This window comes from Mustela nigripes, chromosome 5, assembly GCF_022355385.1.
Source record: "Mustela nigripes isolate SB6536 chromosome 5, MUSNIG.SB6536, whole genome shotgun sequence".
NCBI lineage: Eukaryota > Metazoa > Chordata > Mammalia > Carnivora > Mustelidae > Mustela > Mustela nigripes.
Window position 1 is genome coordinate 3,979,643 of NC_081561.1, and position 27,932 is coordinate 4,007,574.

Sequence of the window (27,932 nt, forward strand, 5' to 3'; positions counted from 1 at the left end):
CCAGAGAATTGCTCTGATGTGCTTCCTAGGAAAACAAATATCCAAACACCCGACCCCTAGTTGAGAAGTCTCACGGTGTACTGACTGGAAATTGTGAAGAAGCTTACAGAGCCAAACTTGGGCCCCAGTGGGGAAACACGGTCCACGTAAGCAGAGAGAGGAACTTGGCCAGCGGCTGGGCAGAGAGAGAGAGAGAGAAGCAGCTCTGGGGAATAGGGGTCCTGAGGATCAACTGTTGAAACGTAGATGGTGATTAACTAAACATGGTGATTGATTCTAATCTTAAGTGCTAGGTGAGCAGCCCTATCCTTGTAAGGAACTGAATTCACCCTGCAAGAGAAGAAAGACAACTGGCCAACCCCCAACAGCCATCCAAGAGCCTATTTGAAAGCAGGATGTGTCAGCCGAGCACAGCTGGGAGACAGAAGGGAAACGCAGATCCCATGGAAATCCCATGCTAGGCTGTCAGGTCACAGAGGAGGGTTCCTGGGGCTGCCAAGAGGAACATGGAGAAGGAGGGGCAACCCCAAGTCAGAAAAACAAAAATCAAAAAAACACAAGCTGTTTGTTCACTTTTCGGTTTAGACAGATTATTCCCTAGGGTGAGAACAGAACACATTTCCTAGATAACAATGAGGCCAGAATGCTTGGGGCCAGCCCTGAGGCGGCCTGGAATAGAAAGAGCCGTACCTTTAGACACCAGACATCTTAAATCCTGGAGTAGAGTAATACACTTTATTTAATTAAAATAGATTAAAAAACAGACTGTGTAAAAGAATTAGGATTCTCAATAATTTACTATTATTTACATTAGCAAATGTTGGTCGTTAGTAGACACCATGAGGAGATCAGCACAGAGAACGCAGGCCTGCCTTCCTCCCTCCCCAAGGGGCAAAGGGGGACTCGGCGCTTTTCTGTTGATCCCCGCCCTCCCCTCTGCTTGCAGGTGAATGTGGCAATGACATCACTGAGAGCTTGGTAAACAGCAGGAGAGGTGAACCTTCCACAGCCTGGGGTGCTTACGGCCTGGAGTGCTTACGGCAGGGCTACCCCACGCTGAGGGGCATTAGAGATGCTGGCAGGCCAGGCAGGAACTCTGTTCTCTGGAGGGGAATCAGTACTTCTCAGTCCTTGCTCACGGGGACCTGATGGGCAGTGATTTCCCTATCTCTGTAGCCAACACTCACCATTCCCAAAAGAACCTTCTATAAGGAACCCCACTGGCTGACACCAGACCCACAGTTTCCACAAAGAAGATGAAAAAGGGAAATGAAAGCCACACCTCCTGGTTCCCAGGGAAATCCAGGATTACCCAACACTCCCTGCCCATGTCATCCAGACTGTGGTGACTCCTCACCACCTCACAGGCCATGTTGTGCTCCTGTCGTGTGAGGGAATGGTGGGGAGTGGGCGGTGGCCAGGCGGCCATGGGGTGCACTGCACCAGGTCACAGGCTCTTCCCCAGGAAGCAGTCACAGCGAAACGAGGGAACTGCCAGACCCTGTGTGTCCGCCCTGGTGTCCACATGTCCTGCAGGCACTTGTGGCTCTCCCACACAAGGATGGGGGGCGAGTCCCAGGCAGGTGGAGACAGGCTGGTGGTGTTGAGCAGAGAAGCAGCAGGCTGCATGGGGCTCCGGGGACCTGGCTCCTGCTTGCGGGAGACCGTGGGGATGGCCCTCTGGAAAGCCCTGCTGCTCCATGGGCCCAGGCCTCCAGGGCACTGTCACCGTAGAGACACACCCTGACCCAGGCCTGGGGCAGCAATGGGGCCCCTGCAGCCGGGACAGAACCACCAGTCGAGGGTGGGGGGAGGTGGGCCTCACGAGAGACTCAGTCTAAAATGTCCGTCTCGAAGGGGACCAGGTGGTAATAGGACAGGTTGGTGACATAAGCTGCTGGGTCATCACCATCTTCCAGCTCTGAGGTAAATTCACCACCATTCTCAAACCTGAAAAGGAAAGTTCAGAGGTAAGGGCTGGGGCTGGTTCATTGACCCCCACCCCCACGCCCACTGAAGTGGAGAAAGAAAGGGCAGAAGGTCATTGGCAGGAGGGCGCTTAGGGGTCAGTACCAAACACCAGGGAAGGGCTTTCCCTAAGGCTCCTCATGAGGCATCGGCTCATCGGACCACGGGGCACGGCCTTCTCAATGCAGGTTAGGAAGAGTGACAAGGACCATGGCGACAAATTAATGAGGTGAAATGGACCCTTCTCTAAAGTCCCTGACAGCTCTGGCGGTTACTGGCTTCGACACTGCTCTCCGCATTCATGACCCAGGGTTTACTAAGACATTCACTCACTCACTCATTCACAGAGGGATTCTTTTTCTCTGTCCAGGGTTTGCTCTGTGTCAGGCTCTGGGGCCATGGCAGGAAGCAAGGCAGAGAGCCAGTCTGTGGGAACGGGAGCCCCCCCCCCCCCCCCCCCGCGGTGCGGGGCCCCACAGACAAAGAGCACAGATGAGTGGGAAAAGCCACTGCGGCCACAAGTTCACAACCTAACCACATCCGAGCCACACGGTGCTGCTGACTTAGGGGCGCGAGATCAGCGGCCCAGAGAGGATCTGGGTGGGGGGCTGGGGAGGTCATGGAGGGAGGGCTCCTTCTAGAGGGGCCGTGTATTGAGTGTGGGGGCTTACGTGCGGGGAGGGCAGGCAGGAAGAGCTGGGGAAGAATATGTACTCCGCACATAAGGTGACTAATGCCATCGGGATACGGATTCCCCCATGAGTTGAAACCATTTCCACTCCCTGCCTAACCCAGACACGGCCTCCTAAGCTGGGGGGTGGGGGTGGGGGGACACCCTCCAGATTTTTCAAACAGAGAAACCGCTCCCTGAAGAACATTCTCCCCAGGAAGGGCCAGAGATGCTGTTTGTGCTTTTCCCTTTTCCTCAGCAAAGAGGGGGCAGGGCAGAGGCGGGCAGAGGCGCGCTCCCTCCCTGCTCTCCCAGGAGCAAGCGGCCCGCGGAAGGAACCCACAGCGTACAGTGTGTCCCCGCGCTGATTCCTGGCACTGGAAGGCGTCACTAGCGAGTACCGTTGTAGGAGCTCCACTCTGCCTGGAAGGGTCGGGCGGGACCGGGAAGAACATGAACTGAGCCCCGGACACGGGAGCCGCACAGGGGGGCAGTGGAAAGGCCCAGCCCCTGCCCGCAGAGCGCCCCTCCCAGCATCCTCCTAATTCAGAATGGGGCTTACTTCCTCTCAGTCCAAGCTTGAAGTTAAAAGTGGAGGAGGAGGCTTTGAATCAGTGAGAAAAGGTCTCCGCCTCCCCAGTGAGGGGTTTGTGTGGCGATGTGCGGGGCCTCCCCGCATCCGCTGCAGGGGCAGGGCAGGGCTCAGGGCCGCTTCCTCCTCCCCGCACTGCCTGCCTGGGTAGCTTGTGGCTGCGGAGAAGGAGATCGAGGCTCCGACACAAGTGTTCGCAGCCTCCGGGGCGGCAGATCTCATGGAGGGAAGACCAGCTCCTCGAATTTTTTCCAGGATGCGGACTCTTCCCGGAAACCAACAGCGGAATGAATTAAAAGACGACTCTTGGATGCAGGGAAAGGCTCAGCTTGGGGAGGCACAGGGCCGGTTTCCTATACCTCCGGCCCTCATCACATGACCCTAAAAACCCAGGGAGGGAGGGGAAGCTGGGACGCTGTGGAAAATGAGTCACAGGCCTGAGTCCAGCCGCCTCGTCATCCCCGATGACCCTCAGCTGGCCTGGCAAATACCTTTGCTCCTAACCTGTGAGGACAGAATGGGGGGCTTGCCTCAGCCCTGGGTGGATTTCTAGGAACCCCCGTAACCACTCCAGCCAACCAGGATGACCACCAGAGGTCCCGCTGGCCTGCTGACTCACAGCCCCATTCCCTGAGCACAGGGTCCGCGCCTGGGTTCTGGAACATTCCTGCCCCAGAAGCATGAAGACTGCCCTCTTGGCATCACAGCACAAGTTCTAATGGCAGGCTTGACAGCACTGAATTCACAGTGTGGGGGCCAAACAGTCACCCTCAGGTACCACGGAGGATGGCTGTGGTAGGGGGGCAAAGCCTTGTTCTCCAACGACATAGATCTGTGACCTCCTGTCCCGATCGTCAACCCCCATCACCTGCCTGACAGCCCTGTGGAGTGTTAAAACAGACTGCTCCTGAGAGACAGCCAGCGGCAGACTGTCAGCGCACTGCCCTACATCAGACACCCAGAGAAAACCCTGGCAAGCCCGCCTCAGGAATTCCCTCTAAATGCTCCCCTGAGCCACTCGGAAGCAGACGTTTCTTTGTTAAGCCTTTCTGGGATCACCGAGGCTTTTCTTACTCGGTTTCCTTCAGCCAGGCATCCTGGAGCCCAGGGGCCCCATTTTAAGGGTGTGTCATCCCTGTCCATGCAGAGCTGTGGGGTCATGTTACCACCCTTGCTTTCTCTCTGTGAGCTTCTCTCCTCGGCAAAACTATTCATAGTTCAACTTACTTGTTCAATCTCGCCAAGTGCGGGTTGGCCTCTTAGGACTCCCGACAACAGAAAAGGTCTCCCGGGAGAAACTGCTGCCAGAGCTGAGACCCTATTCCTGACTAAGGAGGGTCTCCACCTGCCCCTCATCCACCAAGACAGCCCCTCCGCAGAAGCTCCTCCCATGACGCTCCAGGGCCTCTCCTTCCGGTCACCCACTTCACATAGAGCAATCTCATGCCCCCTCGGTGCCAGCCCTGTGATCATGGAGGGCCCCCGGCTCATGAACGAATGAGCTATAGACACTCACAGTGGGTACGAAGCCACGTGGTGTCACAGCAAGGCATGCAAAGGGACAAGGACCTGTCAGGGAAGGGCCACCCCCAGCAGCCTTAGCAGCATATCCTCTTACACAAGCATTTCATGACATCTCCATGGTGAGGGAACCTTGTGCCATTAACCCAAGAGACATCTTTGAAACTGAGAAAGTGGGAGCTGCCGGCCCGAGCTGGTTCCATGGGCCTGACGTGGCTCCCCCTGTGCTCGGTCACAGAGCAAGGCTCCCGCAGAGAAGGCCCCGGCTGCCTGCAGCAGGAGCTCAGGGACACCCGGGGCTTGTGCTCTGCTCTGCTGTTGGCGGCTGGGGTGGGTCTCAGCACAGAGTCTGTCCTAGTGCATGTTTACTGGCAGCTCAGTGGGTGAGGCCGGATATGAGATTCCAAGGCCCCCGACCCCGGCGTGTGCTGCTCATGCGCCCCCAGGGAGACTCTGAGCACCCAGCGCGGCCTGCGGGGGCTCCTGGGCCAGGGGGTTCCCATTTACCACCTGAGATCTTTACAATGACCCCGGGAGAGCCTCAGGGGCCCCACTCGGAGAAGAGAAGCCAGGAGAGGTTAAATAACTTCCTGAGGCTCACATAACCAGCAGGAGCTGTGGGGTTGGCCTGGAAAGTCAATAGAAGCCAAGCTGTGATGTCCCCTCAAGCTGCCTCCTGAAGACGCCCAAGGACATGACCCGGAAGTGCACGAGGGATGAAGGAGGCTGTGCCTCTCAGGGACGCCAGGTGTCGGGCTTTCCCAGTGCGTTTATCACGGTTAAACATTCTTATTAGAGAAGGAGGGACAAAGAAGGCTGTGGTGTCTTTGGCTGTCCTGCCTTCACTAATCAGACACACCCTCCTTCCCCTCAGAGCAGGCCCAGCGGCGCCAGGTTTCAGCCTGTGAGCTCTACGGAAGCCACCTCAGAGTCTGGAGAATCTCCAGCCCTGTGAGGTGACACCATGCAGGGGACACTTCTCCCCATCCCAGGGGACCAGGTCCTTGGAGCAGGGAGGCTTATGGCCGCCGTAGTTCCTCAGGGCCCAGCACAGACCAGACCCTGAAGTCCGGCCACTTCTCCTTAATGCCCCCTTTCAGCCAGCCCCTTGGCCAAAGGAACTTCTTCCCCTCAAGGTTTATGAAGCAAGCTCTCACTGTCCTCTAGAAAAGTCAAACACTTCAAAAAAGTGTCCAAATGCAGGCAGGATGGCTCAGTATCTCCGGCCACATCTGCTTCCTCTAGAGCTCTGTCTGGGCCGTGAACTCTGGCTTCTGGCACCAGCTGACAGGCTGACAGGTCAGGGATCCCTTCTATAAAACGATATCCAAATCAGTCTACTTACAAGTGCTCTGTCGGATCCACACCCAGGTGCTGGTCTTTTCCGTTTGGTATACTGTGGTCAATAACAATGGTTTCCGTATTTGCTAAGCAAAATCCATTGGACCTCATGATTTCTGAAAAATGAAAGCAATGAAGTAAATATGCAGGATGGGCCAGATTTTGAAGTTTGGGGCTTATACCAATCTCTCTACTTCCCCCTCCATCTACAGCCCTAAATTCTCCTCCAAGAGAATGCTCTACACTCCAGAGGCCCATTCTGGAGTCCTACCAACAGATTCAGGAGCTAATGCCAACCTCCACAGAAACCACATCTGAGGACCCTGTATAAGCCAAGAGGCTCCAGGAAATGCTCTGAATTTTACCAGCACCCTCCCCAAAAGTCCTCCCCATTGGTTTAAAGCTGGCATAGAGAGAGTACTGAGCTCACGTCTATCGGCTTGGGTTTGGGTCTGGGTCCATCACACATTGCCGCTGTGAGGCTCTGCACAGGTACCCGATCTTCCCTGTGTCTGAGACGCGGATGACACTGTCCACTGCCCTGAGTCGCTGTGAGGGTCAGCTGAGATCAGTATGCATTTTACACCAAATGGGCAACTTCACCTTTTTACTTTATATAATTCTGTAAACAAATTGATCTCTTTTTTTTTTTTTATCCGTACGCATAAATTTTGGTAGTTAAAAAGGCAAACAAAGTAGTCTACATTGGCCTTAGGCAGTGAGCTTCTGAGGATGGAAGTCTAGTGTTTACCCCACACTGGGAGAGGAGAGGACAGGCATGTCTGGATGTGTGGCAGGGGACACAGCCCCGGACTGGGAGCCCGGACACCAGAGGTCCACGGTCTTGGGACTCAATATCCTCAATTGGGGAATTTCAGCATAGTAGTGGATGGTCTCCAAGGATCCCTTCAACTCTAAACTGTCATGAGTTACCGGATTCCATCACGCCATCTCGTCCATTTAAGTATAAGGAGTCAGTGTGTCTTGACTGACTTCTCCTATCTGGTGTAGCTTTTATTTACATTTCCCCAGGGAATGTGTTTCTGTAAAATGCTCCAAGAATTGATCTGGTGTCCATTACTAGTCCTCCTCGGTGTTGGGAGTTCTCCAGCCCTCTGGGAAGCTGGTTAGGGAACCTTAGCTCTTAGTCAGGGAAGGGCCCTGTTCACCGCCCTTGTCTGTCTCTCAAATCAGGTCCTCTCCTTAGCTCATCTTAAAAAAAACTGACTCTGAATTTCTGGGGCATTTTCTAATCCAAAGGATTATCATCTTCCCGTTCAGAGGCTCTCACACAGAAACACACAACTTGAAATAGCTCACCTTTCCTACTGGCCCAGCACAGGTAACAAACACATCCCTCACCTGTCCACAGTCTCCCTAGGCACCTGTCACCACTGTTCGGGAGATTGTTTTCTTTACATTTTTCCCTTCATCTCATCAGAATTTAGATTTGTTTTTATTCCCATGCATGGATTTTCTTTTCTCACAAGTATAATTGTAACTTTCTATTTATTTTTACTCTTTCCAGAACCTGGAAAAGGTAGTTCTTTGAATTTCTTTCCATGTGAAGAGAATTAGGAAAACTACACAAAAACAAACAAAGAAAAAGAGAAGGTTTCCTCCTCAGCCTCACAGGAATAAAACGATGCTTCATCAGTCAGATTTGCCAAGTAATTGCTACCATCTCCACTTGACTTTCTGCAGAAGTGACAGCTCATGGTTCTTTGGTCTTTTGAAATACCAGTCCCGTCAGTAACACTCTGGGTGACATCAGCGCATGGCTCTTCCCTGGCCACCCCACCCCTCCAGGTTGAACTGCACCCGCCCTCCCTGCGCAAAGACAAGCTTGCAGAGCCTGAAGTCATGAGAAGGCACACCAAGACCTGATGAAAAGTCAGTGCTTGGAACCTCTGGGATCAACGACATTTCTACAGGTGGGAAGATGTTTACCCAAGTCTGAGTGAACAGACTCTGAAGATGACTACATTGTAACAAGAAAGATTAAGATGCCCTGGCCTCTCCAATCAAAACACACAGCAGCACAGAACCCCTCTCTTTATTGCTTTTGACTAACTCTGACTCAAATATGTCTGTTTCAGAAACACATCCAACCTCAGCCAGTTCACAGCCTCCAGCCCTTTCCGCCACCCCTTTGATAAGGGAGTTTGGAGGGGAAAATCCTACAAGGGAAAACAAATGTCCGTGCAACAAAACATTTCTGACGGTAATAAAGAGTTACCTCACAGAGTAACTTTCAAACTTCCTCATCTCTCTTAAATGTGAAATTTGGATCTCTAAGAAATGGAGTCTTTACCAGCCCCCCAAAACAGATTTGTAGCAAATCACTCCTTAACTCCCCCTGCAAAGAAACCTCTGTACACAGTCATGGGGTTTCATGGTGTGCAAGGCAAGCTATGATCTCCAGCTCTGCTACTCATGCGTAGGGGAGCAGGCTACTGCTTGCTCGCTTCCTTCATCTATAAAATGGGCATACCCATCCCCAAAGCACAGGAGTACTTAAAATGAGATGGTATTTGTAAAGAATCTAACAAATACTGCGGGCCGGGCAAATGGTAGTGATGACTGCCATGACTGCAAATGTCTTCATAGCTGTTGTGTCATGCAATTAAACCGAACCAGAGAAAAGGTTATGATTACAGAACAGCACTCACATCTGAAGCCTGTCTCCAAACACACATAGAATGTGAATGTCTTAGAAGTCAGCTTAGTCCCTATTGCAAAAATCACTGGCCAGTGTCATTACTTTCATCCCATACATGACTGATTCCATGAAACAGTTCCCTTTCAAGCTACTTTCCTGCATTTTTTTTTCACATGAAGAGTTATGCTTTGCCATTTCTTAACTTTTATCTTTTGAGCTAATTTTGAATTATAGGAAAGTTACAGAAACAGCATAGTGTTCTCATGTAGCCCTCACCAGTTTCTCCTGATGTTAATGTTTCCTGTAGCTATGGTACAATGATCAAAGCTGGTGGACTTAACCAGACACCTCCCTTACTGGAATGTACAGACTTTTCCACCAATGTCCCTTTCTTCTGTTATAGACCCAACCCTGGATCCTTTGTTGGGGATCCTTGCATCGCTGTTTCCTTGTTTTGTGCAGCCTCTGAAGGTTCCTCCGTCTCTCCATATCTCCTATGAAAGTAACACTTTGAGAGGGGCTGGTGCGTTATTTTATCGATGGTCCCTCAATTTGTCTGGTGCTTTTGAGCTCTGACTGACGTGGAGTGTTCCCAGCAGGAATCCTGTAGAGTGACCCTGTGCTCCCCTCTACCCACCGCATCCTGTTAGGGGGTGTGATGTCAACATCAGCATCACTTGCATAAGAAGTTTCTGCCAGGTTCACTCTTTCTCTTTGCAGTCAATATATATCTTGGGGCGATGCACTGATACTGTGCAGAATCTGTTTCTCTCCAACTTTTCCCCACTCATCTTACCAGTGGACCTTTCCTGCAACAATTACAGTTGGCCTTGAACAACACAAGTTTGAACTGCCTAGGTCCACTCTGTGTGTGTGTGTGTGTGTGTGTGTGTGTGTATGTGTTTTAAGTACACTATAGTACCATAAATGTATTTTCTCTTCTTTAGGTTTTCTTAATAACATCTTCTTTTCTTTAGCTTACTTGTGTAAGAATATTTAATACATATAACATACAAAGTATACATTAATCAACTGTTAATATTATTAGCAAGGCTTGCAGTCAACAGTTTTGGGGGAATCAAAGTTATACGGATTTTCAACTGTGCAGGGGGTCAGAGTCCCTAACCCCTGTGCTGTTCAGGGGTCAACTGTACGACTGTGGTGTGTACTGGGTCATGATTTTCCTATTTTTTTTAGCTGTTGCCATGCTTTCCTCTGCCCCATAGGCCATCCTTCCTTCAGCTCAGTAATTCCTATGTTCTTCTTTTAATGCAGCCATTAGCTCAGCTCCAAAAGCATTCACAGTGCAGCTTCCCTCCATGTAAATCCTCTCTCCCATTATATTTTCAGTGCAGTCCAGCAATCAAACAAAATCCAAAGCATGGCCTTTTTATTAATTCACCAACTGGATGAACCTCGTACGGTGAAAATTAAGGTTGAGATGGTACAGCTGCCTGGTTAATGAAATACGAAATTAGAATTCATTTCCAACCCCCCCCCCGCCCCCAAACCTGAATAATTATATTTTTGTGGCTTACATAGATTAGTCCAAGTAGGCAAATCACAGTGGCGCTTTAGGCTTCCTGCTAAGCACGGACCCAGCCACCATGTAGAAAACTCTAAGTTTTTCTGATTCCATAAACATTTAGATTCACACGGGAGGAAGAATGTTTAAGGATGTACTCCCCCAAAGCCTCCCGCAGGAGGTCACAGGGTCTCCCACGGCCTTGCAGCGGCCCCAGGATGTGGCTAGCGCCTGGCGCCATCTAGCGGAGCCCAGGCGCTCAGCAGTCTCCGCGGCTGCGCACTCACAGCCCCAGCGCACGCCTGGAGATAACGAAAAGCCCGCGGGAAGCCTAGGTCAGCCCCTGTCGCCCATGCTGCCACCTCCCTACGTGCCACATCAACAGTAGCTGCAGGCATTAAGAAATCGGAGAGGAAAGGAGGAGGAAGGGTGGGGTGAGTTGCAGCAGGCAGGGGCATTTTCAGGAGCGAGTGGAATTTAGCAGGACAGGATGGACGGGCAGGGTTTATGGGAACGGAGGGAAGGTGGGAGCCCACAGCACAGCGAAGCCCCACCAAGGGGAGGCCGAGGGTCTGGAGCAAAGGGGTCCATGGCGACGGCATCAAAAAGCTAGTGTGAACCAGACTCTGGCCTTCTGGAATGACTAGAGCACTTGGCCTTTATCATGAGTGTAAGGTTGTGAGAAAATGAATGAGCCCAAGAAGTCAGAGATCCAGGATGACCAACCTCAGTATTCAGGGTCTGTCCTGGGGCAGGGGGGAGGCTGAGAGAGACAGAGAGAAAGAGAGACCTGTGGATATGCCCAGGTTGGGGTGGAGGGGTCATACTGCCCAGATTCTGAAGCTTCAAGTCTGGGGGGACTCAAATCCACAAACACCCACACAGGAGAACAAGCCTGAAGAACATGGCTTGCCCACGTGTAGACTAGTTCTTCAAAGGCATACCAGTGCTACTGTAAATAAAGGTTTCATTGAAAAGTATTTTTTAATTTACCATAGTCCATTGTCTTAATATATTTCTTAACTCACTCAGTGAGTAAGGAAAGTATATCTCACACTCCGGGGGCGCACCCCGTTATTGTCTGCATATGTATACACGGATGGTGAGAAGCCCTCCCTCAGACAGAGTGAGGGCCGCCTAGTCCCGGAGCAGAGATAGGGAGGTTGGGGCGCTTCCAGGGGAGAAGCCTCAGACTTGGTGCCCAATCGATTGAAGGGGATAAGGAGGTTCATGAAGGCCCCAGGAAACACAATCTTAGCTCTTCAAGGGTGGGAGACGCCTCTCCCAGCTGCCGACCCTGCGGAGGATGCCTCTGACAGGCTGCCCTGGCCTCTGCAGGGAGCCACGAGGCTCTCGGAACAGACTTGCAATAGATATTTACAGACTCCATTGCTACAAAGTGTTCTGTGCCAAACTCAAATCCCTGTGGTTATTTGCACCCGCTGCAATGTCCCTGGGACCGAAAACCTGTCCTCAGTCCTCACAGAAGACCCAGAGAGTGTAGCTAAAGCCTCACATGGGAGGCTACAATTATCCCCGATAAATTTCACCTCATTATTTCCAGCCCTTTAGGATGAACATGGGGCATGTCATGTGTTTAGCCCTGTCACAAGTAAAAACAGGACGGTAGACAGAGGGCTGGGAGTGTTTCCAGGTGGCTGCACTCCAGAATTAATCAGACGCAATTCCGCGTAGCCGGGGTCAACCGGAAGCAAGTGTTCCGCGCCTGCTACCAGCACAGGGCCCTGAAGAGTTCTGCTGCTCTTTGCTCTCCTATTGGCTCAAACCAGAAATAAAGCAAAACGGTGACACCCGTGCTGGGACTCTTCTGCTCAGGACAAAAGAACAGAGACTTGACTGTGCTCTAGTGACAGCACATAAAAGCCACCATGAGTGACAAGCATCCCGGAGCCTTCACTGTGCCCTCCAAGACTGGGGTCCATAGACACCCAACCGGGATAAATGACTGCCATTTCTCCTGTGAAGAAGGTTCTGGATACTAGGTGCCAGCTAAGGAGGGATACCCAAACACCCTGCTCTTCTTCCTAACAACACACAGGAAGCCATGCTGGACGGACATCAAAAGCAGCAGACCCCAGCAAGCCCAGGCCTGGCAGCCATCCCGCACACCCAGTCACATGCTAACGCGCTTTCCCTTTGGGTCCCCTGAACTTGCCCACCCTTTCCACCCATCCCCCACACATCCCTGCTACAGCACATAGCTCAGTAAGGACACTTTTCCTACCAAAGATACCCACCACCACCATCCCGATTGGTCCTCTGTCTCCCTATCACCGTGAACCCCCAGTGCCTTCTTAGGAGACAGCTCTGGGCTCCGATGCACTTTCGTCTCCTGACTGCTCTTCACCAGCTTCTGGGGTGTCCCTCCCGCCCATGCTCCCTCTGCTCTTCTCCCTCCTCCCTCTGGAAATAGAATGCTAAATGCAGAAACCCTCCTTCCCTTCTTCCGACAGACCAGCACCTTCTGCAGGATCTCCCCTTGAGCCAAACGCTATCTCCTCTTGTAGCTGCCTTTCCGCCCGCCACACTCCCACACGACCCCAGTCATGTGGGGTCATGCCATGTCTTGGGCCTAACCAAGCTGACTGTCCATTGCCTGGGGGAGCCCCATGTCCGGGACTCTGGGACGGAGCTCTTTTCCCCACAAAATGCCCCTCAGCAGCCTTCACCAAAACAGTACTGCAAACACGAAAGTCTAGTGTTCTAACAACATGGGCAGCCCAGATGCAGAAAGCTACCAAACAGGGCTAAGTTCCAGCTCCCCCCACCTTTCATCCACCCCACAAGGGAGCCGGCCGGCAGCTCCTCCCAGCCAGCATTCGCTTTTACTGCTGCTGACACTGGCCTCTTCGGGGCTAGAAGGTATGGTCCGGTGTCAACGTTAGTGACATCTAAACCGTGTGCTCCCCTTTCTGTCCTGGATGCCCTAAAACCCAATGCACTGCCATATTATGTGAACAATCTTACATCAGCTGCTAGACTCCTGATTGACGTCATTCACTTCCCAGTGCCCCATTAATGTGTTCATCATGACCCTGTTTCCTAAGAAAGTTCCAACTGATATACCGAGTTACTCCTTTTGGAAACGGGAGAAGTGTAAACTGCAGGTCGACAGGTGGAAAACACTGTTCCATGAAAATCAGGTAACAGCCTCCGCCTACTTTATTACTCTTTTGGGTCATCTGTTTGGATCCCAAGGGTAGAAGGTGTACCCGGTGAACTGGAAAGGCTTCCCGAGAACCACGGCCTTCCACAGCAGGACCCGGCCTCCCCATGCCTTCCCTGCAGCTCTTACCTGATATTTTCACTGGACTCTGAAAGCTGGGTTGAATTTTATGTACGTTGTCATTTTTTAACACCTGGTCCAGAGGAGATCTTTCAAAGAAGGTGAGCACAACTTCTGACCTGGAATACTGGGGGAAGTGCGTTAATGACTAAACTTGAGTCCTCCCTAGAGGTGGCCTCTCGTGAGGCTGATGCCCCTGCACCTTCCAGATGCTTGGCGGGACGGACCACACTGATGAGGCTGTAGTCAAGGCCCACCTTTCACTTACGAATGGCCCCATGTGGCAAAAATGCAAGGCTCCAGGGACAGTGGGGATGGGGTGAATGGAGCAATGGAGAGATTTTCTGAGCGCTTGGTGCGTGCCGGATTTCGCAAACGTGTCCCTTCCCCTTATGGTAAACGATGTGTTGACTTTCCCCATTCGCAGAGGAGGAAATGGAGCCTGTGGGAGCCAAGTGGGTCCCAAGTACATGAAGCTTGCCCACTTCATTTAAAGGCCATCTGCCAATGTGGATGCTAACACTCTCCTTGCTCTCATACACCCTCTTCTAAAACATCCTCTGCAAGACCGGTGGGCTTCTGAGTGGAGGCAAGGAAGCAAAGACCATGGCAATGGAGGGACCATGTCTCTTCTACTCAGCGCCTCCTTGGCCCTTGACTCTCACTTCTTACCAAGGAGAAAACCACGGAGCTGCACGAGCCCACAGAAGTCTTCCTTTCCCCTGGTTTTGTCCGCCCTCCCCGTGGCCTGAACCATCCAGGGAGGGAGCAACCAGCTATGTGGGTGAGGGCATCGGTTGTCTGGAAGCGGACAGGATGTGTCCTGACCCCCCCGCCCCCGCCAGCCGCGCGGGTCATACTCACTTTGCAGGGCATGCTGAGGATGGCCTTCAGCAACTTCTCCACCTCGTTAAGCCTGGTCTCTATATCGTGGGCGTCCCTGATGGCAACCAGGCCTAGAATTGAGACAGACATTCAGACAGAATTGAGACAGAAATGCCTAAAGTCAAAAAACCAAAACCCAAACCAAACCAAACAAAAAAACCCAAAACCCAAAAAAACCCAAAACCAAAAACAAAACAAGCTGGAAATGTGCTCCTAGATTAAATACAGAACAACAGACAACCCCATGACAAGGAAGCCACTGCCCAGTGTCCCCCTCCACCAAAGTCTGGGAGTACTTACACAGCCTGACTCTGAAAGCAGCGCTCTCAACCTCATTTTAAGTTTCAATGACCCAATGAATGATTTCCATGTGTGCTGGGGGAGACGATGCCCTTCCCCGAAAGGAGAAGTCTGGCAGGCGGGGGACAGTGGAATGAGCGGGAAACGTAGGTGTAAGCCAGGGATCAAAGTCCCCTCTGTAGGACAGTCAGGGCCAGCCTCATGACAAGACCAAAGCTTGGCTGGAGACCACTCAGCCCCAGGCAGGTGGTGGCTGCTGCCGGGAGGGGGTGAGGGTGGCCCAGAACCAACCCCACCCACGCAGTGGAAGGGCTGGCTCGCCTGGCCTCCACTGACCTCAAGAGCCTATGGAAATGGAGTCCATACTCAGACAAGTCATTTACATGCTGGGTTTGGAAGGGGAAAAGTCAGATCTTTACCCAGAAAAAAAAAAAGCAAAGTGGGTATGGCTCACAGGACTTTTTCAGAATCTGAACATCTACCCTCGTTACATGTAACAGGGTCCTGAGTGACTTTCGGGAAGTAGAGACTTTAGTCTGTAAACTATGACGGCGGGCAGCCTGGAGACCTGGGTGTGCTTCCGCCTCCCCGTGAGCTGGAAACAGCCTGAGTCTCCTCATTTCAGTTTCTACACACTGGACTCCTGGGGACGCGGCAATGACATTCCCAAGGACACGGGCCTCTTTGCCATACTTCGTGTGGCCCAGCAGGATGGTCCCTGGGAGCCAAGGTCAGACCAGGCGCTGGGATCATCCCAGAACTATTACCAGTTGCTGCGTCTAAGGTTTTCAGTTCTGGTTTGGTTTGGTTTTGCGGGAGAAAGCCTTGGTCTTCAAGCAATTCATCAACGGAAACTACAAGTCATCAAGTTAATTTCCTAAACTAAATGATTAAACATACAGTCCAGAGAACCAGGGACAGCCCCGACCATAGGGCAAGGACATGTCTGAACGCCTACGCTGTCACAAGGGGAGTCCTTCAAGCAACCTGCGTCACAGCCAACTTCTAAACAAGGTTCCCTCAACATCATAAAGCACATCTAAAGCACAGGCCACCACAAGGGTCAGAGGGGCTGTCTGGGCCTGCCCACCCCCTCAGCCCCGCAGGCCCAGGGGCCAGTCAGCAGCTGCTCAGGTGGCTGGAGCCGAAGGGGGCTGGCTGGGCTGCGGGCCACCTGGGGCCTCTGTCCACAGGGCCCAGGCACACACCCCAGCAGTCACCGGAGAAAGGGACTGGGCTTTCTCTACCTTCTCCCCTCTTCCTCGGGTTACCAGGTCCCACCACACCCCCTGCACGTTCTGGGAAGCCAAAAGAAGAAAGAAAATAGTACCAGAATCTCAGGATGCTTCTTCCCCAGCCCTGAATTCCTTACTTGGCAACATACATAAACACACACACACACACACACACACACACATACACACATTGTTTTGCTCTTTGCACCAAAATGCTTTCATCTGCTTGCTACTGGGAGTCTGCAAAATCCTCTGGAAAATTGTTTTTAAGAGAGGACAATTAAATTAATCATCCCCACCAAATGCTTCTTCATTCTAGGATGAATAAAACTACTATTATTAAAGTTCAACTTTTGTTACCTCTAGAATCTGAGTTTTAAATCACTCACATTTATGACACAGTAGTTTTATTATTTTATATTCTGTACGTGCATTTGTAGGAAGGTTAGCCTCTCGTATGGTCAATGCACGCAGCGTACGTATACCCAAATCATAGGATACACTTCACAACTTAACAATCTGAAGTTAGTATAAGGCTTTATAACTCGTGCATTTTTGCCTCAATGACACATTTGGGGTTACATCTTTGATTTAATTAATGTTCAGCCCACGGTTGAGTTCATAGCTGCAAAGTTATATATATAGTAGGATAAATACATTCTGCTCTATAGTGATCTTCTTTTTTTTAGGATGGCCTGATTTAGCAAATAAAACAAAGGCTACCTAGTTAAATATGAATTTCAGATAAACAGTGAATCATGCAGTAGTATGGATAGATTACACTAAAAAAATTATTTGCTGCTTATCTGAAATTCAAGCTCAACTTGGTGTTCTGTATTTCATCCAGCAGCCCTATCTTCCTGGTAGGGTGTTGTTTTACAGAATGAAGTAGAAAAAGGCAAGCAATCCGCTCCCTGATCCACCCCAGCCCACCTTACAGCTCTGTGCCTTGCAACTCCCCCTACTCTCCTGCTAATCTCAAAGGTCCACGCTACCCAGACACAATCCCCCTGACCTCCCCCCACCCCCAGGCTCACAGGTGGGAATGTCCCACCCATCCCTTAAGGCGTGGGCACACACCATCTGTTCTGAGAAGCCTTCCCCACATCTGAAGATGGAACCCGAGCTGCCTCTGGGCTCCCAGAGAACTTTCCTGACCTCTGCAGTATTCACCACTCAGCCCTGTGACTTCTCCTGGACCTATGGGTCTCCCCAAGATGCCCATGTGCAAAGCTAAGGGGAGCAGGTGCCTCTTCCTCTCACTGTTATCATCACAGGGCCTGACGCATGAAGGGGACTTGATGTTTACTGGCTGTTGGTCGACTGAAGTTACAGAAGAGAGCACGGAAGTCAAGCGTCAATGGTCTTCTGTGGGTGCGCTCCATCTTGCCCCATAGGCTCATCACCCTAATTCATGCTTCACAGCACCACACTCGGTCAGCACCACACCAGAACCTGCTGCCACCTAGCTTGAGGTCGCAGGCCTGACAGTCGCACGGCATCATGTGAGTCATGAGTCATGCCGGCCTGAGTTTATGTGTGGACGTGCACAGAGCCAGACTGCTTCCTCTGACCGGTCTTTATGATCCTCAACAGCAGCCAGATGGATCTCCTTGGAAATGTAAACAAGCCTCCAAACAAAAGGAGGCTCTGGAAACTTAACCAGGCATGCTGGAATCCCTCGCTCCACGAACATTAATGACAGGTGGCTGCCCATTTGCTTCTCCATCCTGGCTTCCCGGGTGACCCCAGCAGAGGCCTCAGCTAATCAAAGGCAGAGGGATTCAGGAAACGATGGATCCAGCTGAACACCGTGAAACCTGCTTAACAGCAGCTACCACCACCAACCAGAGCTCAGAGCATAGCAAGTCCCCCAACACCCCAAATACAGGCATGGCATGAAGGAGTCACCACTCTCCAAGCGCCTCCCCGCAGCCCAGACTTTCCCTTCCCTCTGGGGCCCTGGACATCACCCTTCTCAGTTGTTTTAAAAGTGCTTCCCATCAAATGAGGGCTACCGTAAATGTGTTAGGAAAGTATTTTTAAGAAAAACAAGCCCCAAACGGCCGTAATGCAAATATGAACCAAATCATCATTTTAGAATTTCATACACACAGGGGTTCCTTTCTTCACTTTCTGGTTTCATGATGGATGGGAAATTCAGACACCTACCATGAGACCAAAATTATTATAAATTCTCAAAATGTGACAGGGCTAAAAGGTGAAGTTGTGGAACATTGCATTACTTTCACGGGCAGGTGGCAAGAACAGAGTCCATGAAGGACTGCTACCCCAAACAGATTATATGCACTGGAGTTTCCTTCTAGCCTATCTGCTGTATTTTTCCTTTGTGACCCAACAGCTTTGGTTTTTAATGGCTGATAAAGCTTCTCTGAATAGGAACTGTTTACAGCAAATAGCAATTTTAAAACTTATTTTTATAAAAATGGGCTTAAACACAGTAATCTAAATACTTCTAGCTTTTATGTTCCAAATATTTTGGATGGAACAAGGATTCTGTGGGGATCTTGTCTGACTCCGTTTTCCTATCTGTGATGGTAATAACAAAAACTATGGGCGGGCAAATGGTTGCGATTTTGCACCGTTGGACAGAAAAACTTGTCAAGCATCTACTGGTTATAAGACTGTCACCCTAGAAGTAGCCAGCAGGGGGCGCTAGCACTCTGTGGAACCAACCAGGTTTCGCCTGGTAAAGTTTCACTGTACCCAGTTTGCAATGTGTAAATTTGATTAGCCTCAAAGCAAGTAGAGATTTGAATCTGAAAGACTGATAATGTGATTATATATAAATTACAGCCTGTTAACTTAAATATATTTGGAGGCCAAAAACCAGCCAAGATCAGCCAGTTTGTCCTTTTTTTCTAAACTAGTTTAGCACTGAAAATCGAGAACCCAAAATGTGATTCTGCCATTTTCAGAATTAGCTTTTTTTTTTTTTTTTTTCTTTTTAAGATTATTTATTTCTCCTCTGGGCTCTTTTCTCAGCGGGGGACCTGCTTCTCTCTCTGTCTCTGCCTCTCCCCCTACTTGTGATCTCTCCCTCACTCTCTGATAAATAAACGAAATCTTTAAAAAATTACAAGATTATTTATTTATTTATTTGTCAGAGAGAGAGAGAGCGCGCGCAAGAAGGGGGGGCAGCAGGCAGAAGGAGAGGGGGAAGCAGGCTCCCCGCTGAGCAAGGAGCCCAATGCAGGCCTCCATCCCAGGACCCCAGGATCATGACCTAAGCCGAAGGCAGACGCTTAACCGACTGAGTCACCCCAAAAACCCCTAGGATTAGCTTCTTTATACAAACACAAACACCTGACTTATTCTTGGAATCCAAAATGCACACGCTGGAGTCAGCACAAAGACTTATCAGGGAGAGCAAACATAAACAAAGCCGTTTCCTAACCTCAGAAACCCTGAGTCCAAGGTCCCACATTTTCAGTAAACGGAGGCTTTGGGATGAACACCTCTGGTAACTGCGGGGATTCCTCCGTGGCTAGACTCTGGGGCCTTCTCCCATCATTTCAGACATGAAGACAAGGTGCCTCTTGGATCAACTGCTAAGGAAGAACGTCCTTTTCAAAGCACATTAAGAAGTGCCCATTACCCCAAGAACACGTCTCTTAGAGGAAACTCACATAGCAGAGCCCTAGGGAAATTTTCTGTAAAGCACACTTTCAAATTGAGTCAGATAATAAATTAGGTTTAAAGATTTCCTTCTCCATTTAATAAAATATGTCCATCAACACACCGTACAGCAAGGCAGACGGCTCGAGTCATCTCGCATGCGAGAGAGAGGTATTCCTCAAAGGTGGTGTGTAATAGCCATTTTAGAAGCAAAATAGTTGGAATCTTCCAGGGAAATTTTCAATGCTGATTTCCTAGGTACCTGAGTTCTAAATAGGCAGCCGACATTTGAGAAGCGGAGAGTTAGAAATGGCCTGCTTGACAGCGTAAGGGAGCCGGTTCTGTGCACACTTAAGCACCCCAGGAGGGGCCGTCACTCCCGAGGAGCCCGAGCTTACTCTACTCTATGTAGAGTGCTGTGCGTGGAGTGTGGCGCAGCATTTCGGGAAGGACAGAAACCCTGTTTCCCTCCCTCCTGGCCCGGTTCACCCTCCCACCGTCCTTCCACGAGGCTGCCGGCTTTGGTGATGCTCACGCCGAGCTGTAAGAGGAGGGAGCCGCTGGGCATGCATATCTCTCCTGCATCTTTCCAAGAAGGAAAAGCAGGGCAGAGAAAGCATCAGAGGCTGAGAAGAAACAGCACCTCCCTGAGGACCCAAGAAGGGGCTGAGAGGAGACCCTCCTTTCTCTGCTTCTTCCTGCTCCTGGGAGGCGCCCTCTTGAATGAAGTGTTTTTATGAGCAGGAGAGAAGGACTGCTGGACTCCACGGCACTGGCCTTGACTGTGCCCTTCCCCAGTCCCTCCCTCCCTGGCCCTCTTCATTATCCTCTCCCAATAAAAGCACAATTCCTTTACTGGACTTCCCACTTAATGCATTTTAGCAGCCACTCCCTCGGGGAGTCTGTCTTCGGATCAAAGGTATTTAGGACACCCCATCCTTTGCTGGGTTCCCCAAACAGGAAGCACGCATTCAGCCACTCCTCCTAAGCTATCCCTGCTAGGCACCCTATCACATGGGGGTGTGGGGGTACTGTACTGTAGCTGGAAAGACAGACGGTCCCGGGCTCCCCAGAGCTTTCCTGCTAGTCAGGACAATGGGCATGTGGCAAACATCAGCCACAAAAAGCAGGGTGTCCCCTGGTGGGGGGACAGGAGTACTCCAAGCTGGGACACCCTCACCAGGGTCGGAGAGGTGAGCAGGTGAGCAGATACAGGGGGCCCAGGGAGGGAGAAGAGGAACTCTGAGTGGGGTCAGGAGGTGCAGAGGCCCTAAGCAGGCCAGAGGGGTGAGGACTAAAACAAGCAGGGCCTGACAAAGGGCATTGAGGGTAAACCCCACAGTGGGCACTGGGGAGCCAAGGCTTCTCATGTAGGCTCTGCTCACAAGAACCCTACCCACTTGGCAGCTGCATTTCTTAGAGTGATAAATACACCCGCCCTAGGATCCTACAGTCATCTCTGCCTGGTGAAATTGCCCCTGGAGCACAGTCCCCAAGCCTGACCCACACTAAGCACCAAATTCTAGTTTCTGGATCTGCAAAGCAACAGGCCTGGTCTGCAGGGCTCTCACTGAGGTACATAAGGGCTGTGACCCCCTCTGTGGGCTCTCTCTTTAGCCTGGGCTGGGGCTTGCACCATCTGTGCCTCCTAGGGACTTGGGGTTGGGGGTCGCTGCCCAGGAAGCAGATGCCATCAGGAGCAGCAGGGCGGGCCCTGGACCGACCCCCCGCTCATCTGGACCACCCTGGGGAAGATGCTGCGTGTCCAGGAGCAGACGGCGGAAGCTCCAGGGACCCGTGCTCCTGAGTCCACACTCGGCAGGTCTCGGGTCTCAAGCGTCCAGCCGGTTCTGGGCACTCCATGGTTGTCGGGCCCTCCAGCAGCCCTGCCTGGGATACCATCATGCAATTTCATCAATCAGGCATCCGGGGCTTGGGTAACTAAGCGACTGCCGAAAGTCATGGCGGAGGAGCAGGGGACAGAGCCAGCCTCTGATTCCTCACCTGTGGGCTCCCAAAGCCCCCGCCTTCCACCACGCAGCCTGAGCTTCTCCCACAGGGACCCTGTGATACCCCCAAGGGAGTCATTATGACCCTGACCCCTCCCACCTGGATCCTGTGTCCCCAGGGGGATCCTCACTCTTTTGGGGCCTGGGTGGGGAATTTTCTCCCTCAGGAAGCAGGATGGGGTTCTGCTGGGATTCAGATGCTCTAGGTAGAAGTTTTCACCACGTGGGATTCCTTCCCACCTCCCTCTAGCCTCTGTCCAATTACTGCTCATCAGAGTTTTCCTGCTGATTCCAAGTTACATAGCAGTGAAGGGTGATTAAGATGTTTTGGTCTCAAAACAAATATGAAAGCTTGCCAGTATAAATTAGCCACGGACCAAAGTGGCTCGGTTCACGGTCATGACTCAATTTGGGGGTGGGGTGAGGAGAGCAGACTGGAGGTGTCTGTTTGGAGAATTACATCATCCTGCATGTGGGTCTGTGCTGGGGCGTGACACACCCGTGCCCCCATCACTGACGGAGCCCAGTCTGGCCGGCAGAGAATGGTGCACAGGCCCTCGACCCACCCCTCAAGGAGAGGGTGCACACCAAGCAGCCCCAGGGAGCTTCTCAGGCCTGTTCCCGGACATGGGGACCATTGTGATCACAACCGAAAACATTCAGCAGATGCCTAGAGTCATCCAAGAAAGTAAAAATGAACACAAATACCAAGAAAAAGTGATTTGAGAGAATCAGCAACACCAGCCACCGTTCTGGACGCACTCCCTCCCCAGGAAGGCAGAGGGGGGCTGTGGGGTCTGCTCGAGAGGCCCCCCAGGGCAAATGCACGTGGGGCTCATTCTCACTACCAGCCTGCCTGAATCCCACCTTAGGCTGAGCTTCACTGAAAAGGGACAACTCATCCAGTCCCCATTATTTCAGTTCCACGGGCATTCCAGTCTCCCCTTACCTTGACTCTTCATTACGCAGGAACATCTTTCAGCTTTTGGAAAAGTGTTTGTAGAGACAGACCACAGAGACACATGAGACCCAGACTTTAGAAGGGAAGGGGACCGGTGTCCCTGTGGGCCAGCCCGACGGCAGCCGGGAGGCTCCTGGAGCTGTCTGCTCAAGAAGCAGGCCAAGTTTCTCCTCGGGAATTCGGCGGAAAGTAACTGTGACCTAGAAGCCAGCCACCTAACCCCATGTGTAAGTTTCTGGCTGGCTCCTTCTCTACCTGAGAGGTGAGGTCAGGTCCCCTGGGGCCCCCGACACCGTCCGAGATCTGATGGGATGAGATCATAGGACCGAGAACCAATTCAGCCGCTTGCAGAGAAAAGAGAGGGCCCTAGAGTGCGGGGAAAGGAAATCGCAACGAAGCCCGGGTGCACATTTGGGGAAGAGAGAGACAGAAGGCAGAGAGAGGAGAGCAGGCTACGTGGGGGCGGACACTCTGGCACTGCCCTGGGACGGCGTGCTGCCCTGGGGCCTGGGAAAAGTGCACGTACCACCGATCTAGAAAAGCTTCAAAAAATACATCTGTGAATCAAAAAGAATACCTCCAAATCCCCGAAGTCCAAAGGGGCAGGATGCCCTAAAGTGAAGTGACACAAGGGCTGTGGGGTCGGCAGCAGTGTTGAGGCAAAGGGTAGAGCCACACTCAGCCAGCACCAGGCTACAAGGGCCCTGTGAGGCCGGGCAGAGCTGGGCTTGCTGCCTCTGGTCTGCTGCCCGGGGCCCCATGTGGCGTCTGATCTCTTTCCTGCCACCTCCACTAGGCAAGTAAGCTTGGTGGCTCTACAGTTTCTCCTCTGCATCAGCCAGAGTTGGAACAGAGCTTCTCCCCTGCAGTCCATGTGAGAATGAGTGGGCAGGCTCAGGGTCTGGGAGCATGGTCTGGGGCTGTGGGAGCTCAGCAAATGTATCTGCACCCAGCCTTTTCCAGTTCTCTCCTGGGTGCCCTAACTCCAGTCCTCAGAATCTCAAATCTAAGACCAGACTATCTATGCTTATGCAGGTAGACCAGTCCTGGCCTCAGGGCCTTTGCACTTGCTCCTGCCTCTGCCTGGAATGCTTGCTTCCCCAAGTATTGACCAAGAAGCTTGACCTCTCCCTTCCTTCTGGCCCGGATTCAAAGGTCACTTCCTTTGAGACTATCTGGAGAACCTTATCTGAAAGTTAACTCCTCCCTCTAGAAGTCATAGCTGCTTTCCTTGCCTACTTGCTTCCTTCTGAATATTTATCACTATCTACCATATTATTTATTTATCTTTGTTTATTGTTGGATTTCTCCCAACCACAATATGACAATCAAGAGGGCAAGGATTCTTTTTTTTTTTTTTTTGCTGGGTCTTCTTTTGATCACTGCTGTGTCTCCACCCACTAGAATGATGCCCGGCACACAGCAGGCATTCAGCAAATACTCACTGCATGAATGAATATGAAACCAAAATGTTTGATTTCAAGGTCATCAAGAATCAAAAGTGACCTGACTACTTGGGAAATAGAATCTCTTGCTGGAGTGGTGACCAGGATGGCTCAGACTTCACCAGGCCTGAAATCGGTGTTATTAAAAAAAAAAAAAAATCAAAATGGGCAAAGAGCACCAAACAGCCAATCAGAGATTCTGCATGCTTATGTTTTAATGTGTAAACCTTCTCAGATGTAAGAGATGGAACAGGCAGGAGACCCTGACCACGTCAGGAAACCCGGAACCACATAAGTATCACACAGAGGGAATTCAGGTTCAAGACTCAGCCCCACTGGTGAGGGGTTTAGAAAAACCAAAAGGAACCCCTCGGTCATCCAGAGATAATATCCAGAGGAAGCAGCGGTCTTCATCTCCTTGGGCCAAGGCACCAGAAAGGATGGGTGGGTACCTCAGATCCAGAGGAAGAAGAGGGTGAGGTGGGAAGCCAAGATTCTAAGAAAAAAAGGACAGAGGACAGAAGCAGGACAATTCCTGAGGTCAGCCCTGCCCAAGAGAAGGCCAGGAAGGTAGTGAGTGAGGGAGGTCCCTCCGCGTGTGCAGCGCCTGCAGTATCTTTACGCAACATGTACCAAAGTGAAACATTCAAGGCCATGGACAGTCCCTGAGCCTAACACCACAGTGTGTGTGCCAAAGGGAGAGCAAAGCCCATTCTCTCCACATAAACACTCTCCCCCACGGCAAGACTTGAGGGGCAAAGGAAAAGGGCTCAACATCCCTTTAGCTGCATGCAGACTCAAAAATGCAAGTGAGGGGGCAAGGCTTTTATGCCCCATGAGGGCGTTCAATCAGACATTCCCAAGAAGAGCTACCTGCTTGCTGCCAGCATGAGCTCTGAAACCCAGATCTGCTCGCAAGGCTCGTTAATAGAAGCCGAGAGCACAAATCTAATCCAGCCAGAAGCATTTCAATAAATTTCAGTGAGGGAATCTGGTGGGGAACGATTCTGAGGAAACCTGACATTTCCCATACAACACACGCATCCGGTTGCCTTCTGTACTTACAGTTTGTATATCCAGACAATGTTTTTATGCAAATAACAAATCTGCATGGAAATCAGGTAGAATCTTCTCTTATATTACTATTATGTACTTGATTCAGTGAACAATTTCCCTGGACTTAAAAGACTCTAAGAAAAGAAAGGGGCTTCCCCTGGGATTGCACAACGGAAACTCAAAGGGGTGCCCCAGAGCAGTAGCAGCGTGCCTCATGCAGAGAATCAAGGACCACCAGGACAAAGAATTAAGGTCACCCTATCTCCTCTCCTCCAGGGGGTGCTGGCCCAGCCCTCAGAGGGGTCTCCCCTGAACAAAGGGGCCAGCAGTTCCAGTAGAAAGCCTTTCCACCCAATCACTGGTCCCCATCCTAAGCACCTGCCCCACCCCCACCCCCACCAGCAGCAGGGCTAACACCCAGAACTAGTTTCTCCCTCCTTCAGACACTTAAGCAGCTCTCCTATCCTTCTAGATCTTCCCTTCCCCCTGGTAATCCCCCTCTTCCTAAACCTGTCTCACTCTCCCTTCAGACACACACTCTATGTCTACATCTCAGGAACCCAGAACTGACCAGCACTGTTAGCACAAGGACAGATGGGTCAGAGCCGGGGTGTGTGCAAGGCAGGTCCAGTGGCTTACACCCACCTCCCTTCTGCTCCCGGCAAGTCCTTTTCACTACCAGATCCCAGGGCTTCCCCACTGGCTACAACCCTTGCCAGGAACAGCTGATGCTGAGGGTAACAATAACAACTAGCATGTATGGAGGGCTTACTACTATGAGACACTACACTATGCATTTTAATCCTCACCACCACCCCTCCAAAAAGTAGGACCGGTTCTGTGTTACAGGGGAGGAGCCCAGTGCCAGCCTGACTGCCTGCCTGGGGTCCCAGCTGAGCGAGACCTGGCAAGGACAGGGGAGGGCATGTACACTGGCCGGCTCTCAGGGGCTCTAATTTGTTAACGGCTCGCCTTGTTCCACCAAAAATGTAAGTCACTGAACAAACTGTCGTTCCTTCATGCAAGCTTTCCTGATTTGAACATTCTTTTGTTAAAAAAAAAAAAAAAATACAATATACACACCCAAATAGCAAATCCAAGGAAAACTGCTGCCATGCTTGAAATAACGCTCAGCTATCTGCAGAATGGCAATAAACGTGAGACTCTGGGGAGCAAAGAGAAGCGTGAAAGGCCGGCCATCTCACTCAGGGCCTTTGAACTTGCTGGCTTTGGGAGCCCTTCCAAACGATGTCATCAGAACTGAGTTAATTATCTATATAATTCACACATTGGGGCGGGGGTTCCACAGGGGGAAGTAGAGGTTATCTTAAGACCTCAGGCAATCCAACAGCTAAGGAGGCTTGTTGGGGTCCCTCAGCTTCAGAAAGTGCCTCCTATAGGTGCCACCAGGTCTGCTTGGAAGATTGTGGAAAGGAAGACCTCTCAGTGAAGTGTGACTAGTCTCAGAGCCGCAGGTGGTCACAAGAGGTGAGGGGGTGGGACTGTTCAGGGCTCTACAGTCTTCCCAGGCCGCTTCTCCCCGGGCCTTCTGAACCCGCCCACCCCGCCCCTCCTTCTGGGCTCAACTTCAGCCTCTCTCACGCGCTTCCTTCCCTCTTCCAGCCGCCTCTCCTCCCGGCCTCCAAAGTGCGGCCGGTGGGATGGGCGTCAGCCAGGGCGTAGGAAAGGGGAAGCCACACCAGTTCTCTGAGAACTCGAATCCCCAGGAGCCAGGGCAGTCACAAGGCCAGGGAGGAGGCAGGCCGCAGTTAATCAAACCCGAATGCGGTCCCACCCCGGGGGTGGGGACCTGGGCTCTCTCCCCTTTAGTCGGCCGCAGGGAGGCCCCTCCCGACGAGTGACAGAAGGCTGCGTGGCACCTCGTACTCGGGCTCTTCTGTCACGGGAGAAGATCAGAGGCACAGCCCCTTCCAGGGGAGCACTCCGAGGGGGATGGCTGCCAGACACGACGCGACCCCAACTGGACACTGTTGTTAACTCTTCCCAAACATTTCCCCAGCCCCCTCCTGTCGCTTTCCGGGCGGGGTGGGGGTCACAGCCGGCCCGCCCGAGGGTGACGAGGGAGGGAGGCCGCCACTCCGGAGTCGGGCTGGAGCTCACCCCGACACTGGCCCAAACTGGCCGCTGTACTGGCACTGGTCACTGACTCGTCCTTGGGGACAGTCGGGGCGCCCGTCTTGCTGATTTCCTCCCGGAGGGCCTCAGGGCTCTGCGAGCTGGCTTTCGTCCTCCTACCCCTGCTGACCTGCGCGCCCTTCATTTGGGGGCGCAGGATCTAAGCGTCCCCCGTCCCGTGCCAGGGACAGAGGAGAGAGCCGCAATCTCGGCTTCAGTAACTTCCCCTCCTACCTTCACTGCACTGTGAAACGACCTCGCAACCACATCTCCCCCTAAGACACCATCCGATGCGCCCTCCCCACCCCACCCCGGTGCCCGCCGCCCCCGAACCTTGCCGCAGCGGCGCGCGCGCTAGCTCGGGCCGGTCCTCGGGGAAGGCGTCGCGGAGGCGCTGCCACAGGCGGCCGAGGTCCGCGAAGCTGCGGTGCAGGTAGAGCACGCTGCGGTCCGACCACTCCGTGCGGATCTCGAAGAACTCCTCCTCGTCGCCGCGCCGGCTGACGATGAGCCTGCGGATGCCGTTCACCCAGCAGCCGCGCACGAACATGTTCACGAGCGAGGTGCCTTCAAACACCGCCGAGGCCATGCCGCGGGTCGCGCATGCCCCCGCCTCCGGGGGCGCCCTCGGCCCCCGTCCGCGCGCCAGCCAGCGGGGCCCGGGTCTGCCTGAGGTCTGC

The 27,932-nt window shown here is 52.1% G+C and overlaps 1 protein-coding gene across 1 annotated transcript; it reads right to left on the reverse strand.

Moving 5' to 3' along the window:
- Nucleotides 1-721: 721 nt before the first annotated feature.
- On the reverse strand, nt 722-27,932 carry PXDC1 (PX domain containing 1). The gene is made up of 5 exons (XM_059399358.1): nt 27,586-27,932; nt 14,451-14,542; nt 13,596-13,713; nt 6,097-6,208; nt 722-1,950 (listed from the first exon to the last, which is right to left on the reverse strand). Exons 1-5 carry the CDS (start codon nt 27,839-27,841, stop codon nt 1,833-1,835), a joined length of 696 nt encoding a protein of 231 aa, XP_059255341.1. The 5' UTR covers nt 27,842-27,932; the 3' UTR covers nt 722-1,832.